This window comes from Poecile atricapillus, chromosome 1 (genome assembly GCF_030490865.1).
Source record: "Poecile atricapillus isolate bPoeAtr1 chromosome 1, bPoeAtr1.hap1, whole genome shotgun sequence".
Classification (NCBI taxonomy): Eukaryota; Metazoa; Chordata; class Aves; order Passeriformes; family Paridae; genus Poecile; species Poecile atricapillus.
The window spans coordinates 40858218-40879864 of NC_081249.1; the positions used below are offsets into that span (position 1 = coordinate 40858218).

At 34.3% G+C, this 21647-nt stretch overlaps 1 protein-coding gene across 3 annotated transcripts in view; it reads left to right on the forward strand.

The window, feature by feature from the left end:
• The window catches only part of UGGT2 (UDP-glucose glycoprotein glucosyltransferase 2), an 84191-nt gene that overhangs the window by 22065 nt on the left and 40479 nt on the right, over window positions 1–21647 (forward strand). For all 3 annotated transcript variants that reach the window (XM_058855356.1, XM_058855337.1, XM_058855346.1), the window contains 13 exons: window positions 920–1019; window positions 3944–4004; window positions 7541–7632; window positions 8572–8719; window positions 9690–9809; window positions 12003–12088; window positions 13543–13678; window positions 15277–15408; window positions 16112–16276; window positions 16728–16851; window positions 16941–17039; window positions 18874–18968; window positions 21238–21444. In XM_058855356.1, coding sequence (XP_058711339.1) covers window positions 920–1019; window positions 3944–4004; window positions 7541–7632; window positions 8572–8719; window positions 9690–9809; window positions 12003–12088; window positions 13543–13678; window positions 15277–15408; window positions 16112–16276; window positions 16728–16851; window positions 16941–17039; window positions 18874–18968; window positions 21238–21444 — 1565 coding nt within the window. The remainder of the gene's footprint in view (window positions 1–919; window positions 1020–3943; window positions 4005–7540; window positions 7633–8571; window positions 8720–9689; window positions 9810–12002; window positions 12089–13542; window positions 13679–15276; window positions 15409–16111; window positions 16277–16727; window positions 16852–16940; window positions 17040–18873; window positions 18969–21237; window positions 21445–21647) is intronic.

Genomic DNA, 21647 nt, shown 5'->3' on the forward strand with positions numbered 1-21647 from the left:
TTCCTAAAACTGAATAACCTGAGGTTTTCAGTTTTTGCTTAAACATCTTAACTAGGAGATTATGAGGAAAAACCATCACTGCATGAGTTAGCTATGTAGATGTGTACAAGGTGCATGGAAGCATCTAGTATAGTACTGTTTTACCTCATTGGTACCAAAATTGGATTAGTCCTAGTCTTACGTGTCAAAATTTGTCATGTTCAAGTTAGACTCCAGAGATAGCTAACTGAATTTCATTATTATTTTTTCAGTGGATAGACAGATTAATTTTAAGCTGTCCCATTATCTGAAAATTTACTTAGTTTGGAAAACAAATCCCTTTAAAAATGTGCTAGGTGTTTATGAGAACTGAAATTTTACAGTAGTTTGACTTTCCATTCATGAGTCACCATTTTCTCTGTGAATTTGCCACTCCTTTTGAAAATTGTAAAATTCACATGCTCAATCCAGCTTTCTACATTAAATATATCTGTTTTCTGAAAAACTTGTCAAATCCTGGATCTGGGAAGGTCTTGCTCTTTCTGCAGTTATGGGTGTCTGTAGATTGGTGTCTCTCTAGGTTTTAGTGTGGTACTACCCTTTTGATGATGGCTTAATACCTCGTTGCGAATGGTCTGGGCTTTTGCAGAGTGTTTTCAGAGTGTAAACTTAGAAATTACATATACAATGTGTATGTTCAAGATAGTAAAGCAGAATTCTGTAGAAAAGCCTGAATTTAGTATTTCAAACTTTCATGTGACCAGTTTTTCAACTTTAATAATGTAACTTTCATAATTGTTGAATCAATGACTGAAACATAAAATATGTAAATAGTGAGACTGTGTATATGAAACAGTTTTCTGACTATAGGCAGTAATGATTGAGTGGTATTTCCAGTGATAATTTTTTTTTTTAATTTATTTTCCTCCTCCCACCCTAGATCTTAGTTTTCAAGCAGCTACTCGAATTGTGTCTACCCCTGTTTATGATGCATTAAAGGTAATGAAGGACATTGCTCAGAACTTCCCAATAAGAGCCAGGTAAGATATTTAAGCTTTTTTTTTCTTCAAATGATATTTTTATGTTTGCATTTGACTGTAATGACAGTAATACAGATTTATATCCAAATCCTGCAGTCAGATATTCATGTTTGACAGCTAGCTAGATGGATTCCAGGCAATTTCATTGAGTAGAAGATAACTCCAGGGAGAGCTTATCATCACTCTCTTAAATGTTTCCTGTCTGATGCAGGAGATGCCATGAGCACATGCTAATTTCAGGCACTTAGTCCTCATGGATTTTACTGGACTGATATTTTCCTAGGTGAAAACTTTTGTTGAATTAGTAGCAGAACTAGTCACAGTGGAAAGAGGCAAAATACTATTAATAAATTTTGTGGGGATCCACACACATTAGTTCTAAGTACAACACTGCTGCTGAGATTGGGCCCCGGCCCAAGGTATGGTAGTGTTCTTGCTGGGGAAGATCTTTCTTCCATAACAGATTACTTAATAGAAGATCCAGATAAATAGTAAATAAATGGACATGTCCTGATTGTAGCTGTCCTAATATGAAAAATTGTTCTTCCTGTAAGCCAGTAGTATTGTAATTGAGAAATGCTTTACTTCATACTTAATAAATTCTCCATGTAATCCTATCAGCAATATTTGCTTGAATTACTGAATTACATGTGATACCAAATAGGGTTCTTAACTCAGCGTGCTTTCACATTTTGCCACTCTTGTTTAATTATCACAGTATTTCATTGTCACCCCGATTGTCTGTTAGAGAAAATCTACACCATAGTGGAAAAACTACCATTCTAACATCTAGTGTCAAGGAAGCAATATGCCTTTTATAATGCTTGAAGAATAATTATTATTAAATAGTATGGTATAAGTTATCACTTGGATTAGCAATCAGAAAATTCAGCTTTCCAGTAGGAGATAGTGGAAGCATACATAATGTCAAACTTCAAGTCCAGTTCTGTTCTTTAAATGACAGGAAAAAGTCATTTTGAAGTGTGCCAGGTGACATTTAAATTATTGCTTTTACAAGTCATTAAATTGTTTCATTCCACTCCAACTCCCTTCATGTATTTGTGGCATTAGCTCAATTTACCTACTCTTCAAATATTTTCTAGGTAAAAGTATAAGACAGCTTTAAAATTACTAAAGGGGAATAACGGTTTCTGTCTTGCATGATTTATCATAATGTGCCAATCTAGTATGTTATTTGTAACATGAACGATGACAAATATTTAAATAATTTAAAGTTAATAGGTCTGCATTGACAACTTAAATCAAAGAGGCATCATATAAAAGTACTGCACAGAATATATTTTATTAATTGTCTAATCATGCTAAACTCGAGTCAAAAATACTAATTTGGAAAAAAAAACTAGAATAAATAGGAAATAAAGACATTGCTTAATCACTTTAGAGAAATAGCTGATCATTATAACAATAGTACTTTTAAACTGTGTAAGTTTCAGACAGATTTTATATGAAAACAACCATTTCACAAAATTTGGTTTTAAAAGGTTGTGTACAACCTTTATAGATTTAGAACTGTAGTTATGAAAATAAAATACTGCATGTTCTTTAAAAATAGGGTTCCTTAGACCATAAAAAAAACCCAACAACTAATATACCATTCCTCTGAAATTTTCTTTCACTTTCTAATTTACCATCTCTATTTTTGTGTCTCAGTATTTCCAGTTGAAAAGGCTAGTCTGAGGTAGATTTTACAAAATGTCATCAGATGTAGACAGTGTACCAGCTGATATATGTCATGGCAACATTTTGGTAATTCATTTTATGAGGTACTTTCCATCTTTGAGTATACTTTTCATATTATTGTATTCTTAAAGAGCAGATAAGTAAGTATTATAATGCTCTGTTACTTGCTATTTAGTAATCATTCGCAAATGTTTACATTATGGCCCTATAAGATCTATTTTAAATTAATTTCTTTGGAGGAGGTGAGGATTTATTAAATGCTTTGTTATCCACAAATTTTGAAACTGGCTTTGCAGGATCATTCTCAGTTTGCTTAGTTAACTTTCAGGTTTAATATGACTCCGGTTTTTCTTAAAGCCCCATACAAATTTGCTAAAGCATGTACAGTCCTGTTTTGAAAAAAATGTTCACCTAGGCAACTAGAATATTTATTTTGGCGTTTATCAGGACAGTCAGATTTAGGTTAATATGGTTTAGGTTTTTTTTAAAACACAGAGAGGTTAATTTTCCTCTGGAAGTATCTTATGATAAGCCTGATAATTATAAACTTCACATACAATACACTGTGGCAGAGGATGATAAAATAGTCTTCCAGAACATTCATGAAAGTTAAAAAAGACAAATCAATGTGTTACCTTCAAAAGATGGAATTACTAAGGAAACTAAAACTTTGTCTGTCTGTAAATGTTCGACATTTTCAAGGGTCTCTGTCTGAAAATTTATTTTTTCTATGTCTCAGCTAATTTTAAAGTGGTCATTCTTTGCATGTTTTCCTTGCCTTTGTCTGGAAAAATCCATGGCTCTTCATGCTGTAAAGTTGAATACCATGGAGATAGTGATAGTAACTTAAAATATGCAAATATGGTATGTATTCAGGTAATAATTTAGATGACCAAACAACTTACTTTTTTATAACATACTTCCAGAAAAAAGCAAACAAGCCATGAGGAAAGATTGAGAGTGGTAAAAAATATATCGATAATATTACTGCAAGAAAAAAAATAGCCTTAATCTGAAACTTGGGTTTCCTAGAGCAAAACAGAACAATATTTCTCATAAAAATTCAGTTCTTATGGTACTGTGATACTCTTCTTTTAAGGACTTAAGCACAGCATTCTTCAGTTACAGTGCATTGGAAGTTTAATTAAAATACTAATTTCACATAAAATAATGATTTTTTAAAAATACAGTGGTTGAGTGATACAAATATTTTATTTTAACAGATCACTGACAAGAGTACCTGTAGACAAGAAAATGCAAAATGAAATAGAAGAAAATCAGAAGGTTTGTTTTTATTTCTTCAGATGGACATTTGAACTACTATTGTATTGCTGCTTTTGAAGATTTTTTTACTGCAGTGACTTTCATGGATTTTGTTAGAGAAAAAGAGCTAATTGTTCTAAAGATCTGTTTGAGACAGGTAACATTTAAATATGCAATTAAAGTATTTCACTTTCTGCTATTCATGAAACTTCTTCCATTCTCTATTTTGATTTTACCCAATTAGGCAAGGCCAAACAATTTTCATGGAATGTTGAGCTGAGTCACAGATTGTGTACTGGGAAAGCAACATAGGTATCAATTACTTTTTCTATAGCTTTGGTGTTGAATCCAGGCCTGCTGCTTCTGTTATGGTCAGCACATGCTAACTTTGAGCTTTTCACTCTCTCAGAATCACACATGCAAAAGTGTTTTTTTCACACTATTCTGCACTATTCTGCAAAGTGTTCTGAATGTCGTCTGTGGCAGATGGTGGTTTGGTTTTCATTCTTGATTCACTGCATCTTTTGTTCCTTGTTACCATGTCAGGAGTCCTTGTTCCTGTGATTTTGACTGATCTAAGATTTATTCTGAGACACCGCTTAATATTTGTTGAATTAATGATGTCTGTTTAGTTTGGATTTTTTCTTTCAAGTTATGTGTTGCAGTTAAATGTTAAGCACCATTCTTGTAGGACTGGTCATGTGGCATTACATCCATGGTACTGTCCTTAGTCTCTTGATCTTCAGAACACATATTTTCACATGGTGTTAAGACTGACCAACCATTGTAGTGAAAAGGATTTATACCTTATTTATGTCAGTCCTGTACTTTTGCAACATTTCTGTATATTATTTTGCTTTATATCCATTAGGCCTTTTTCTCTTGCCTTGCAAAGACTAGTATCTCCAGGGGATTTCCATATTCTTTCAAAACAGTTTCAGCAGTTCACCTCCCTGACCTGTTCAACTTTTTTGTATGCAGGGTACATCTTTGATCCGTGGGTTTTCACAGAGATCTTAGAGTGGGCTCAACTGCAGGCCTCTTAATTCCTGCAGTACTGAGAAGTTCTGTAGTTTTTGCTGAAGGGAGGAAGTCAGTGTCTGCACTTCATTGCTTTCTGTACACAGCCAAGATACACTTTTTCCTGTAACTCCTTGTTGTTAGGATTATAGTCAACATAAAGCAAAACAAATCCCAGATGATCATAATTCCTCCAGAGCATGAGTGTTGGTATCAGGACTTTTCCTGTTTCTTGAAGTCTTGACAATGACTTTCCTTAGTTGCAGCTCTCTTAACACAAAAATCAAAATTAACTGCTTAATCAAAAACTACTCTTCCACCATGAAGTGCAAGGAAAAAGAAAAAAGAAGTAAAGGTCAGTCAACTGACCATTGCTAAATATAAGGATTGGAAGAAGTAACTTAAAGTTTGGATCTGAAACAAATTACAGTGGATATCTGTGTGGCTGGTCAGCTGAATCACTCCTATGATTCTATTAATGTATTGACTACATTTAGGAGGATTTTATGCACCTATCACACTAAGTTTTAATTTCATGTGAGGTCACATCCTGCCTGTACTTTAAAGGCCTTTAGACAGCTAAAAGCTAAAATTTTTTGTATAAAAGTAAGGAAACTTCCTGAACACTGCTGCTTGAGCACAATAAATTGTCATGTGCATTCTTGAACTGTAGTACATCCATCTAGCAGCAGGAGAGATATGATCCCATGCTGTGTGTAACTGGATGATTCCCTCTCAAGATAATGAAAGTTGAATAGGAAATGCAATGGGAGGAAATAAAGTTATTAAAAGTGAAAGACGTGATGATTTAGGTGTAATGAGTTGATGCCTAAGCAAGAAATAGACAAATAACTTCTATAGATAAAAGAAAAAAATAAAGTCTCATTAAACTGAACTCATAACTTGCAATGCAATGATTTGCTGAAGTTTAGCAAGAAAATACTGCATGAATATTATCATATTAAAATTAATATTCTAGTGTTGGATGCCTAGATACTCCTTTCATCAATGTTTTTATGACAAAGTGGATGCACTTCTAGACAATCAAATATCTAGCATCAAAATTGTATTAAGAATCTCAGCTCTAATTTATCAATATCTATAAGTATCTGAAGGGAGGGTGTTAAGAAGATGGAGCCAGGCTCTTCTCCATGGTGCTGAGCACCAGGAGGCAGGCACTACCAGGAGGCACCACTGGGACAGGAGGCAGCAGGCAAAAACTGATGAATGGGGAAGTTCCACCTGAACATGGGGGAGAACTTCTTTACTTTATAAGTGATGAGCAGATTGCCCAGAGAGGTTGTGGAGTATTCCTCACTGGAGATATTCAAGAATGCATATCTGGACACAATCCTGTGCAATATGCTTTAGGAAGACCTTGTTTGGAGAAGGAGTTTGGACCAGATGACACACTGTGATCTCTTCAACCTTAACCATTCTGCAATTCAGCTCAGTTCTTTTCCTACTTACATTTAACTGTGTGTAAGTAACCCCACTGCTCTACAGAAGCAATACCACTTTCAATGTTCTCACATTTTTGCTTTCATTTGACCAGTTGTCAAATCTGTTTTTTTGTATCACCAGCTGGTGATCTGGTTTTGTGTATCACCAGCTACCAGTTGTTTGTATCTGGAGTGATATAGTGAACCAGACTTGCTTGCTGCAGGCATGCTTTTCTTAAAGTACACTTTTTGTTCATGTTTACTTTGTTTAGTAAGTGGGAACTAAATTGGAAAAAAAAAATACTTCTTTCTCAATTCATTTTTTTGTTTATTTTTTGTGTTTTCTGTTTCTCCATTGGGAATAAAGGCAGATCCTGAAATCTGACTGCTACTTCTGTCATGAGTTGGAATACACTAGTGTTGTTGCTGCTGTCACTTATCTTGCTACAGACTGAATGGTGTTGTGCATCAGAGCTCTCTGTAGGAAAATTATAATACATGTTTTACTTCCTAAATACCACTTTCATCTTGTATTTGTTCATTGTGGATATTTTTTCTTATTTGCCAAGCAAAGATATGCTATGCTAGCCCTTTCTCATCTGTGTTTTTCCATAGTCCCTTTGTTAGACGAGATTTTAAGTTTCTGGTCTGTTTGTCCTAATTCTCTGACACAATTCAGGTACACATTTTTCAGAACTGAGAGACGTTAAGTTATTGAGAAAGCTGGTTTCAAGTGGAGGTCTGAGGGACATACATAAACTCTCCCTTTGCTGAATGGATATATAGAAATAATTAAAACACTTACAAGCTGTATTTCTGTATGTGTGTATTTTCACATTCTGTTGGCAAACACTAAGAATGTGTCCTTTTCTCTGCCTTGTACAGGTAGGTTGTTTTCATTTGTATCTGTACATCTGAAGTGTATTAAACAGCACTCATAAAATGTGTGGTTAATATTTTTCCAACACTCAGGTCAGCAAAGAAATTGTGTGGAAAAGATTTGATGCATCTGTTTTGCAGAATTACTTAAGGGGGTTTATATGTGTTAGTGTAGACATATACCTAAATAAGTAAGCAGTACTTTTTACTTTTTAGCATTTTCATGAAACACTTGGAATTCAACCTGGAGAAGCACATTTATTTCTAAATGGCCTTCATATAGACCTGGGTGTTCATGATCCCTTTAGGTAAGATAATACATTTTGTTTGAAGGTCACAGAATTACTAATACTGAGGAGTTGTGCTCATGGTCCTGTACTCAGCTTTTGGGAGCAAGGAAGTGTTCCAGTAGGAGGAATACTGATTTACAGTGATTTTGCTTTGAGTTTTGTCTAAGTAGTTGAGAATAGCCTTTTCTCTTGCAATATGTTTTCTAATTTGCTTATAATTTTACAACTCACCACGAAAAATTAATTTGAAAATGGAAGGAATCTAACGTATGCTTGTAAAAAGGTGTGAAAATCACTTTATAAAAAAGTAACTAATGCTTTCCTATCCCTGTTAGTTAAAGATCAGGAAAATATAGACATGAAGGCAGTCAAAAAGTCTTGCCATCTCTGTTCTGCTGTGGAGTACTTCAGAGGTTTTTTTATTCTTAAATTTAAACTTTCAGATTGCACCAGATGTTCCAGAGTCCCATTGGGTCTTCTGGGAGGTTTTAGGGTTTGGCTGTGTGTTTCCTCTGTGCTGTTTTCAGAGCTCTGCCATGATGCAGGCTTAGAGTTCATCTGTGTCTCCATCACTTGCTGCTTGCTTCTCTACTCGCTTGCAAAGCTGCTTCTTCGGGTTCTCCAGCTTGGATTTCTGCCTCAGGCAGGAGAGTGCAGCAAGAAAGCTTTCACTCTGCTGTCCTGCCACTTCTTACTAAAGATGGATAAAATTGCTTCATACAAAATAGATCTGAATGAATAAAAGAGTTGTATAATCTGTTTTAATTACGTTTTGAAATAAGTTAGAGCCATGCAATGTTACTAACTGATGTTGTTTTAAACATTAGGCTGTGGGAGAATATAAAGAGAAAATATTTTTAAGACTATTAACATGAAGATTGTTTTTAGTTGTTAAAATAATTTTTTGTCATGACAAGAGTTTTTTGTGGACATTATGTATTTTATCTTCCTGAAAAGTATATTAGAGATTCTTAAACTGGAAGGAAAAGTGATGCATGGTCTTCATGAACTTGGAATCAAAGGGGAGATCCTGAGTGCGTTTATGAGGTTGCATATACATCCTACAGATAATTATGCACTAGATATTCGCCACTCTTCAATAATAGTAAGTAACTAAAGTTATTTATTTAGAGATTACATCCTTGATAAGTCTCTATGAAACAGTTTTTCTTTTTTGTACTGCAATTGAAATACTAGGCATAAGGCCATATAGAAGTTAGCAGTTTAAAATGTTTTCAAGGGTAATATCCCTTCAGTATTTTTTATGAGTAGTTTTCTCTAGTTTATCCCTTAATAAAATTTTAAGATATAGGGTGTTTAAAGGATAAGAAAAATACATCTAGAGTAGTTGCACACTCCAAACTATAGACTTTGTCTTTTATAGTAATTAATGTAGCTACATAATACTACATAATATCTCATATTATGCAATACTTCTAAGTGTCCTTTAAAAGTATGATAAGAGAATTGTGAGCCACTTAAATATATTGTTTCTAGCTGTCCAATAACTGTGATTTTTACCCTTTAGAATTTACACAGGTTTCATTACAAAAGTTATATACCAGGGGGAAAGGCACTAAAATATTATTTTCTTGCACCTGAAAAAGCTGCATTTCATTCTTCTGTTTGCCCCAGCTTGCACAGAAAGGACTAGAAGAACAAATCAGCCGCATGTAAACTGGCTGTTTTGATCTGTCTGCAGTTCTGTTGCTGCAGGTTGAAGATAAATACTGTACTTGGATTACAAGATGGTTATGCTGTGTTACACACATCTGTGTGATACATTTTTTTGATGTTTGCACTGTGAAAGTAATTTTCACAGCTGAAAAAAAATGGTTTTATTCACATCCTTATACACAGTACTAATGGTCCTTTTTCCTTTTCCATCTAGTATTAGTTTTATTGTGTACTGTGTTAAAAACATTTTGATTAAAAAGAAAAAATAAAGTGTAGAAGCTATTTTCTGTTAATATTTAACAAAAGAAAGGGAGACATTTTATAGTATTATTATGCCCATTATATATTTTTCTCAGTGTTCAGTGCATATTTTCTAAATGGCAGTTTTTTTGTTTTAGTGGATTAATAATATAGAACAAGATCACAGCTATAGCACATGGCCTGAAAGCTATCAGGCACTGCTGAAACCTACATTTCCTGGATTTTTACCGGAGATTAAACGCAATTTATATAATTTGGTAAGTTTGGAGAACTTTGAGTTTTTTGCATAGCGTATATGCTAATATGTGTGCAGACAATTTATTAAAAAATACACATGCTGGATATATTGTTAAGTTTATTATGTGGCTCTGCTAAGAGTAGGGAATACTGCTTTATCAAGTGAGTCATACGTGGTTATTAGTTTGATTTGCAGATGGATTTGGGCACAGTTTTCTGAAGAGTTTTTATGTTCCGTTCCATGCTATGGTATGCATAGAAAATTCACTACTGTTAAAGCGTGAGGGAAGGTAATGATAGCTGTCCATGGTTTAGAGATGATAAACTGAGGAACAAAAGATATTTCAGTTAGAGAGCATACTAATAATTACTATCTTGTAGCTTAATTTTTCCTCTAGGATTCTGTATCACTTGGTAAGCTAAGGAAGCAGCTATTGCTGATTTAAATTGAAGTTACAAAAGGTAATCTTATAAACCCTAGAATCATAAAATGGTTTGGGTTGCAAACCCAATTTTAATTAAAGGTTATCTAGTCCAGCTCTCTTGCAATGACCCGGAACCAAAACTTCCTCCAGCCTGCCCTTTAACAATTTTAATCGTGGTCCATCCACAGCTTCTCTGAGCAACCAGTTCCCCTGTAACACCTTTGGTGTCTCACCATCCTTATTTCTTCATATCCAGTCTAAATTTGCCCTGTTTTAGTTGAAAACTGCTACCTCTTGTTCTATCATTACAGTGTCTCTACTACTGGTAAAAAAACCCTCTCCTTCTTGTAAGTCTCCCTATACTCACAGGAGAGGTGCTTCAGCTTCTGATTGCTTTTGTGGCCCTTCTTTGGATCCACTTGAGGTCCATGTCTTTCCTGTGCTGGGAACCCCAAAGCTGGATGCAGCGCTCCAGGTGGGGTCTCACCATGGTACAGGGCCAGAATCCCCTCCCTTGCCCTGCTTCCCACACAGCTTTGGATGCAGCCCAGGATACATTTGGCTTTCTGGGCTATGAGTGCACACTGCCATCTCAGGTCCAGTCTCTCATCCACCAGCACCCTCCAAGTCCTTCTCAGCAGTGCTGCTCTCGATCTGTTCATCCCTCAGCATGTTGATAAACTGAGAGTTGCCCCAGCCTAGATGCAGCACATTGTACTCAGCCTTGTTGAAACTGGTGAGGTTCCCATGGACACCTCACTTCATGAGCCTATCCAGGTCCCTCTGAATGGCTTGCCATCCTTCAGGTGTGTCAGCTGCACCACTTAGCTTGGTGTCCTCTGCAAAGCTCTGCAAGCTGAGGGTGCACTTGATGATCCCTTTGTCTTTGATGTAGTTGCTTGAAGTGATGCGAAGTTTGTGTATGGAAAGAAAATGAAAATACTAGCAATAGTTAATAAAAAATATGTGTTTATAATGAAGTGTAAGATGTGTGTAATATGATGTAGATTACATTATGTATTCAGGGTTAAATATAAGCTATATTATAGAAATCTATAACACACCCTTTCACTATAATCTGAAGGGGGTGTTCAAAATTTTTAAAGTTATTCTGCTTCATTTCAGCTACTCTAGCAAATTTGATGAATTGTAAGGGGAGGTTGCAGTGCAAAGTTGAATAAATGAGGTACAGATGTCCAATTAAATCTTCATAAGAATAATTCACCTATGCAGACACATTCCTGTTTTAGATTCTATGCATGCCTGAAAGATCTGAGTTTATACTCCAAGCTACACTAAGTGACTACAAAGGTAGGTGAGACAGGAAGGAAGAATTCTTTCCAAAAGCTCATTTTTTACTTAGTTTTTAGCCAACAAGTTCTGTTGATTAATTTTTGTTTGCTTTTCACAAAACAGAAGATAGTTCATTAAAAGATGTAACAGAAAAATCAGCATTATATCTTTCTAAAATAAATATGGAGTTTATTAATAAAAACAACATAATGGCATAGAGTCACAAAAAGAGAAAAATAGGATCACTTGGTTTGAGGTTCAGTAAATGGTTAAGTCCTATTTTCACCATTTGGTCTGAATTCCTTAATTCTGATGTTATTTTCATTTATAGTCTTAATGTTTTCTTACAATGAATGCACTAAAAAATTGAAAACAGCTGGAGCGTGCAGCTCCTCTGGAAACTAATGTTCTTGTCTTAGATTTTATATCTGAAGAAAAAATAAAAACATACATCAAGAATAAATATCAGATGCCTGATATGTTTTCTCTTCTTAGGTACTTTTTATTGATCCTGTCCAAGAAGATACTGGTGATTATATAAAGCTGGCAGAATTATTCCATCATCATTATGTACCACTTAGGTAAGAAAAACTGAAAGTCTTGAGGAAAAAATTTCTATTCTACTAGACAAGGATGTGAATTCGAGTTAAGTCCAATGCAACAACATTGTAATAAGGCATATTTGTTACCCATTTGTGTCAAGCTTACTCAGGTATTAAGTATTCTTAAGCAAATAGATTGCAAGGTATAACATACCTAAGCGTGTGTAAAATGAACTGTAAAATTCTGACAAAAATTTATCTTGTTAAATAGTCCCACTGTGTACCCTTGCAAAGTTGCGTTCTAATAAAAGTATTTAGTATGTAAAACAATCTTTCAGAGAATTTTTAAAATTCATTCTTTCAAATGCAGTTATTTTATCTAATACTGTTTTGATATACACTCTTAAAGACTAAAGTGAGTTTTTTCTCATTGAGTTCTGAGTTTCTGAAAGTGAACTAGTCATTGTTTGAGAGAGGGGCACTTCTGAGGAATATTCTGGTTGACCTGGGATACCTAGTTGAGAGAAAAAGTGAATTGGTTTCAGGAATGGCTATTTATTTCCACAGTTTAATAAAGAAGGATATCCAAAGTTCAGCAAGATGAATTGCATGTTAAATATTTAAAATCTTCCTGTAAAATGGCTTTTTGTGTCCTTAATAAATTACAGCTATTTCATTTTACTTTAAAATTTTACTAGTTCTTATCTTTTGTTGTTGTTTTTCTTTATCATTCAATTACAAAAGCATAATGAAAGAGATTGCAGTGTTCTGTGTGTTTTCACAGAAAGGTTTGGGTTGGAAGGGACCATAAAGATACTATGGCCTAGTCTCAGTCCAGGCTTTTTACATGAAAACTGTCAATGCACCACCTCCAGTAGGCCATTTTTTCTCTTTTTTCTTTCATTTAATGAAAATTTAGGAATTAGTAGTAGATGTGTTTAAAACTGATGTGAGTGGAAAATGAATGGCAATGTCAAGGTTGTGCAATGCTCAGAAGGTTAAAAAGAGGTGAGAGAAGGGCTAGTAGGAGTGGCACACACTGATGATGGGACATCAGTACCCTAGCACATCTTCATGCATCTACGAGATATCCTGTTCAGGAAAAATAAAAGACAGGCACTGCCCAGACTAAAACAAAGACTTGAGCCATTAAGAGATGATGGTAAGAATGCAAAGAATCAAAACCCTCATACAGATAAGGAGAGAAAGTACTGTGATTAAACCCTATTGACTCACAGAAATCTTAATTATTGTCAGCTTTAAAAGGTGTATGTAAAGTCGTTGGCAACTTAAGCATACTGTATAGCTGATAAAGGATGTCTGGCTGGTATCCTGTGTCCACAGTCATGGAAGCACCACCCAGATACAGGGTTTTTATCTCTAAGTGCTGGGCAGATCACTTGAATGCAAACATTTTCTTCTATGTTTATATTAAAATGTGTGTGAAGCAGATATTGTGTTAAAATGTATGTTCTCTTTTTATTTTTTTATAGAATTGGAATTGTTTTCATTTTAAGTACAACAGAAGAAATTGATGGAAATGAAGATGCTGGAGTAGCTCTTTGGAGAACTTTTAATTACATTGCAGAGGAATCTGACACCTCTCAGGCCTTTATGTCAATAATTAATGTTAGTTCTTTCACAAGAAATCAGCTGTTTACTTCTGGTTTATAATTCATTATTTTTTATTTGGCTAGGATCTTGCTATCTTGTGATAGCATGAGACATATGCATTTACTTTATGAAGAAATGAAGTATTAAAAACATGTATAGCCTGAATAGTCTATAGAATTATTTGCAGAAGTACTTTCCTCCTGCAGAAACCAATTTGCTCTTGTAATTTTGCCTATTGACAGGCTTTCTTCAATAACATAAAAAAGTAGATGCATGCCTTGCAGCTTTCAGTATTATGAACAATTATTCTGTATTATTTGTGTTAATGTAATAGCCCTGTCTTTGTGTTCTGTGTCTTTTGGAGTACAAGGATTTTAATGTCACTTTGGCAGTCCTATAAAATTTGAAAAACCCTTTCTTATTGTCCAGTGTAGGAAGTGAAACAGTAAGATAATTTCTTTTCTTTGGTCATGTTTGAGCTGTCCATGGGTGCAGAAAACACAGAAGTATTCCAGGCTTGCAGCTTAATGAGACAGGTTGACTTTGTGAGAGAATGCAGTTTCTCATAAGACAGAAACTTCAGAGATGAGAGATGAATGGAGGAGAAGTAAGATGAGTCATCTATGTAACGGCTCTGTGGGTAAAAGTTAGAGAATATGGTATTTATACATAACAATTTTTCTTCCATTTGTTTTCTGGTTTTATGTTTAGTGCCTGAAAATGTCACAGTATCATGGACAAATCTAGAGAGTTTAAGATTAAAAGAATTGAAGTAACTAGGAATACCCTAAAAGAGAAATCCACAAATGCTAGGAAGCTGACATGCATGGATAGCAATTATCCATGAGTAGATCAAAAAATACAATTTGCAGTGTGCTTTTTAAAATGTTGTATTCCTCTTTTTACTTTGTTCCGTAATATAAAAAGGGAGGGTGTGATAAATATAATTGAAAGATAACAAAAATAGAAGCAATAAAATGAAGTTTGAGACATTCAGAGTACAGAGGAAAATGTTTCTTATTTGAAGAGAAATTGATTGAATAATTTTCACTTTGAATTTCTATTGTATGTATGATGAAAATAATAAAATATTACTCTATTAAATAAAATAACATTGGTAAGGAAAATTATCACTGTAGCAAAAAGTGTCACTGGCTAGTTGAGGCTTGGATTACTATGGATTAACTACCCATATTAGTTTATAGGTAACTACTATGTCGTATATGATAGGTTTTAGGTAACTACCCTAGTTAGTTTATAGAGAGAATTTAGATTACCTCTCCAATTAGTAGAGAGAAATAACCTTTCACATTCAACTCACATAGGTGTATTTCTTTTGCCACTTCAGATTTAGACTAAAAGTATAATAATAGATCAGTCAGAACAGTGCTCTTTTAAAAAATTGAGAATATGTGCAATGGTGGTAATTACTAAAGCAGTATAAAAACTGCAGTATAGCAATAAAAGCAATATAAAATTATACCAGTATAAAATTTGCTAGAGCACTATAAAAATATTATATTTATTTGTTGTTTATTTACTTCTATTAATTTCATCAAGTTGTTTGACAATTTACTACATTTTTAAATTTCTTTTGGTTATAATTCTTACAGATGTACCATGAAGTGAAAGATGGAAATGTTCTGACAGTAGATGATGTGAAACATGTTCTTAGAAGTGAGTACCCCCATGCTGATGTTCAGAGTATCCTGGATGTTCATTCTGAATACGATGAAGGGAGGAAGGTACGTTGGGAGCTATGCTGAGTACGAAATACTGCACTGTGTACAACTCAATGCATGTACTAAGCTGAAATGTTGCTGAATGTTAAAGCAAGTAAATACAGCACCTTTGAGTCAAATTTTTCTTCAGTCACCATTCAGTCATTAATGGAAATGTTGTAAAAGTTTCTGCATTACTACTCTCACTATGAAAATTTACTCTTGCCTGCTGCTTTCAGGAGTGTTTTCACAAGTGTTTTTCTAGTAGGCATGTCAAGGGGTCTCTCTTGAATTCTGCTTTCTTATTAAATAAAGCTTGACTTACAAACATAAAAACCTTTTGAAGTTTTTTTAGTCTTCTTTCTTTGGTAAAAGCAGCTTTAACTGTCTCAGGTTTCTTCTCTGATGTTACTTGCTTCATTTTTATTTTTATTTGCTAAGAATGTTAAGCAAAATAAAAGACAGTTTCTCAGCAAGATGACAAATCAAAAGTTCACAGGAACGTATATGGATCTATAATTTCTTTTGTCATTCTGTTTGACAAATGAGTCCCATCTGTCCCATTTGGTTTCCAAATGCTTTCTGTTTTGATCCTGCTACTCGTGACAATGTGTGACAGTGAAGAGAGCTTGGAGATTAGAGTTCATCCTCTCTTGATATTAGTTTCATTTTTTTACTACAGTCAGCTACAGTCTGTTTAATCCTGTGATATTTCTGATTTGATCAGGCAGGAGCAACCTTTTATAAGAAGAGTGGCCTGGGCCCACTGCCTCAAGTGCTGTTTAATGGCGTGCCCTTTCCCAGAGAGGAGATGGATGTGGTACAGTTGGAGAAACTTATTCTTCAGAGGATTTTTAATGCCACTGGCTTCTTCCTGGAGTCAGTGCTCATGGTATGTTTAACATTTCTGAACAGGTGCAAGATGAAATATTTGACAGTGAATTGTTTCAGCCATGTTTATATATTATTTTTTTATAATGAGATGGCTTGAAATTAGTAATTTCACACCTGAAATTACGTTGTTACAATAATTTGTGGTCGTGCTTTTGAAACAGTATGTTGAAATTATTCAAGGCTGAAGGATCAGCTAAGCAGATAGTCCTCATATGGAATTTTTCAACCAGATACTGAGAATGTACTGCAGCTGTTCATTGAAAAGTGTGTATCTGATATTTTGAAATACTATCTGTGTAACATTTATATGGTTTTGATCTGACATTGTTCATAACTTGGTGTAGGTAGAAAATTTAAGCTCACTTGAAAGATTGTACAAATATTTGGTCGTTGTTGGTCTTGGAAATCTGTCTTAAAAGTACAAATTTTACATTTTTCTCTTACTCCAGGGTTTGTTAGATGATCATGTAAATGCAGTGGATTTTCTTATGGATCAGAACAATGTAGTTTCCCATATAAACCCCACTATTCTTGGAGCAGAACGAAGATACATACATTTCAGATCTACCTCTGGTAACTCCTTTTCTTGGATATTGTTATGATTTGGTTTGGTTTTGTTTTCATTTTTTTAAGTCTAATACTTTATGTTTTACATTATGCAGTTCCATTTCATGTGGAAGACTTCTCTACTTTCTCCTTTTTGGACTCACAAGATAAAAGTGCTGTAATTTCAGATAACATGAAATATTTAACGAAAGAAGGTAATTAATTTTCTGTACAGGTTATCCATCTGCCTATATATGGCTATTATGAATTGTTGAAATTTACCAGTAAAATATCCCAAGTAAGTCAATATTCCAAGGATTCCATGTAAATTGAACATTTCTCAATATCCCAGTATCATCTTTCAGGAAGAAGAGCATATCTTAATGTTATAAACATCAATTATAATTAACAGTATAGTTAGTGTTTCTGGTTTTGAAATGGGATAGATGTTGTGGCTAGTTATTTTTTATTTTACAGACATGAAGTTAAAAAGCTTTACAAGACATTTGCAACTTTGAAGATAGACTCAGCTTCCATACACATGGTTGTACTTGAGGATATTGAAGTCTGTACAGTTTTCAAGTGACTCTTACTTGCAGCATTGTCAAGTGCAGAAAGTATAGAGTTTTTATGTTTATACCAAAATTAGGTATTTCTAAATTTAAGGAATAATTTCTTGTGTTTCTAATGTATTAACATTAAGTATCTCCTTATTTTTCCTCTAGTTAGATGTTTTAATTTTCCTGAATGATACTTTGTCTTTATATAGAAAATAAATAGAATTTATAGTCTGATGATTTATAACTCATTTATACATTTTGTCTTTGTTAAAACTCAATTTTTTTTTTGTACATTTCAAATTCTTTTAGATTAAAATATTCTCATTGCATATGCAAGTACTTTTCCTTGAGTGAGAAGAAATTACAACAAGGGGGTCATAATTCTGCATGGAATTTCACAGTAGACTGTGCCTTACGAAATTCTAGAAGTAGACAGTTAACAGCTGCTCATTTACATCAGTCCACCAAGGGACACAATAATCCTGTTAATTAAGTGCTTTCTTTCAGTGATTTTTATGTGATATTTACAGAGTTTTACTTAGTTCATTGTCAGGAAGAAATGCCAGACACTTAAATTTCTTTATTTTAAAGTTATTTGACTCTTATGTGATTCTGTGTCTACAACCACAGGGACATCCCAGTGAGCTGTCAAATGAGAGGCTTTCAATCTGTAGGCTTATTTCTAAGATTGAGATCTCTTCTGTAAAACCTATAACCTTAAACTAGAATCTACATTTCAAATCTCTCTCCCCAGTGTGTTTCTCTAGACCACAGCCACTCTTAATAGTAACCTTTTCCTAGCATCTCACCAGAACCTTGGAAAATTTCTGTCTCTATGCATTATGTTTTAGGTATGTATGGTAGACCTGAGTAGACTGATATTCTTCTACAGATAATTTTGCAGAATTTTTCACCTACCATTGCTCTTCTATGACAAGTAAAGAACAGGAGACCATAGAGCAAGAAAAACAGAAATTATCTGCATATACACTTACACAGTAGTTTACTTTCCTTGGACTGTATTTAGTATATTCCCATTTGTGTCCCGAAATGATAAGTTTTTTCCTACCTTTAGTTGAAGGACTTTCCCTTTTCTTCCAGGGAATATGAGTGGCCTAGTTTATGTGGTCCTGTAACTACTTAATTCTTTTAATTTCTGGCTACATGATCAGCCTCTATCAAATGTTTACAAGTAACCTCTGGTAAAGCAAGTTTTGTTAATTGGAACTAATTATTTAGGGCACTCTTGTCTCAATGCTCCAACAATGGATCAGCTCTTTTAGTGACTCTCTACTATTAATGTGATAAATTGTCTTCTAAGAATCTTAATTCAGAGGGCAAAAGATTCTGATGTAGCAAAGATTGTTCTTACAGTTGAAGTCAGCAGTCAAACATACACATGAATTTTGAAATGACAAACACAATTTGTTTTTTATTATTCATGAGAAGATTCTCCAGAATGTAAAACAGGATTATCTTTAATTTTCAGATGAAGATGCATTGTATGCTGTTACTGTCTGGATTGTTGCTGATTTTGATCAGCCAGCTGGCAGACGACTGCTTTCTAATGCCTTGAAAAGTCTGGTGAGTTTCTAGCAGGTTTTATTAAAATAATTATTATGAGTATGTTCTTAACAACTCTCTCTGCACATTCGAAAATCACACTCTTAAATGAAGGTATAGCAACTGTTGTTTTTGTTGGTCAGTGCAGACTTAAGAGATTGCTTTTGTTTTAGCCAGTTGCTGAAGGGAAATGATCATTTTGTTCATGAATTTGTGAGGCAGGAGACAAACTGTGACACTGTGTATTAAAAGGATGAATTTCTTCCCAGTTAGACTTTCTCCCATCAGGTAGCCTGGAATGTTACCTGGAAAGACTTTAGGATACTGCCTGTTGATGTGAACCATGAAGCAGTGTTCTCCTGATTTGTGTGACACAGCTGTGGCCATGAAGCAACTGCTTTTCCATGTACTGTTTGTGTCCTTCTCAGATAAATTTTCCTGTGTGTTTTAATATGATAGGAGGTTCATTCAGAATACAACAATCCACATTTATGAGTTTGCTTACTTTTAAGTTCTTCGGTGTTAATATTAGGATTTAAAGTATGAATGTCTGAAATATAAATATACTTTAGAAAATATAAATGTCACACCAATATAAATGACAAAAAGACCCTCTGTTTGGGGCAGGTTAAAAGAGTACTTAAACTGAAATCAGGAAAGCATCTAAATTTTCTAATCAGGAATGAAATAGGAACCACTGTAAGGGAATTAGAAAACTGGGATGTTGCCAAGAGAATGTGATAACAATTATGTCTTAGAAAGAGGCTTTAAAAAGAGATAAAAACTATGCAGTGCAAGCACTTGTTACAGAAAAACATTTAATTTCTTGGGCTGCTTGATTTGTGTCTCAGGCTTGACACATGTACTCCCTATGTAGCTTTGATTTTTAACCCTCTTCAGCAGGGGAAATGTGCCACAGCTCCCATCTAAGAGGTGAGCACCACCTGGGCAATTCCCCTTGTGTCAATAAGGAGAATCTAGGAAAAACCCTGAAACATTAGATAAATCTCATGTATTGCTAGTGATTTTCAAATTTCATGAGAAATAAATTTTTTTTTAAGTCCATTGATTATTTAGGTTATTTACTCTTTTCTAGTCCCTTTTATCTCTCAAGTCAGGGTCTAGTATAATTCCTGATAGTATCAGAATTGGCTTAGTCACCACTTGCTCATGACTTGCCATTAGCATTTGAAGAAAAGCGTGCAAAAATCTGAAGGTGAAAATGGTTGAAGAAAATTCACTTCGAGCTATATCAGCTAATATATGCTATTTTAGAAACACTGATAGATTTTTACTTCCATTAGAAAAAATTTTGAGCTGTCTTAGCTGGAAGAGACCTCTTGAGGCCATCCAGTTCAGCCTCCCATTCAAATTGCCTTCATTACATCAGGTCAGCTGTGTGTTTGAAGGATTTCTGAAAATCTCCAAGGAGGAGACTCTGTCCCTTTTCAAATTACTCTGGTGTTGCACTGCCTTCCTATTGTATTTCTTTTCTGCCAGGTCAAAATTTGTGAGTATTACCCCTTTTTTACACTCTGATACCAGGAGGAGTTTAGCTCTGTCGTGTTTTTCACTCCACCTTTAGTAGCTGTTGGTTGGTATTCAAGTTCTCTGTAGTATCCTCTTTGCCAGATGGAGCAAGGCCGATCTTCAGTGCTTTCTCATAGTTTTCGGACCGTCTTGGAAGTACTTCATGGAAGCCTCTCCAGTGCTGAATACCAGTGATTGCATTCCTTATTTTTTTATTCCTTCCTGCATTGGCATCCATTTACCTTTTCTTCAGTTAGTTATCTTATTTGATCCTACCATAGAATCATCACATTCTGGTAAAATTTGAGTGGCATCACTGATTTTAGCAAGTGAAAGATTTTGCTGCTGCTGAAGATTAAAGTGATAAGTGGATAAATTCTCTTACATTTATTTTATGCTTAGTTCAATAATTTCTGAAAATTAATAGTTCTGAATAGTTCTAAGTCTGTAAATGAACACTTGTGTATGTCCTTTGTTAAAAACATGCTTCTGCAAAATGCTCAAAGACAATTGTTCTAGTAAAAAAACCTAATACTGCTGTTTAAAATTTTTATCACAGAATAGGAAAATCCTTTCTAATCACATTTTTACTCACAGTTGGAGTTCTGAATTAGTCATTGACGTATCTTTTCTAAAGACAAATAGCTGCAAAAAATTAAATACTTAAGGGCATTTCACATAGTTATAACTGATATGAATACATTAGGTAACAGCAGATGGAACTGTAAAATTACTAATTGTTCTGTGTTTTTCTTTGCAGAAAACAAGCAGTCATACACGAGTTGGAATTTTGAACAATCCTTCATCAAAAATAAAGGAAGATAACACAGCCATTGCAAGAGGAATTTTGGCTGCTTTTTTAACCCTAAACAACAGCAACTTAAAAAGTTTCCTAAGTAAACTCAGTAAGGAAGAGACAGCAAAATCCCTTGCTGCTGGAACTAAAATTGTTAAATTCCTCATCCCTGTGAGTGCAAACTAAATTAGATTACTTCCTTTTTTGTTTTACATATATCTTATTGGAAGGAGGTGGTGAGAATAACAGTGTTTGGCCACATGCCATGAAGTTTATAACCTATATACAGTTTTTTCTCAAGCACATTTGGATTTTTGATGATCTTCATGTGACTGAAGAATAAATTTCTTTAAAGGGAGAAAATTTGAGTACTG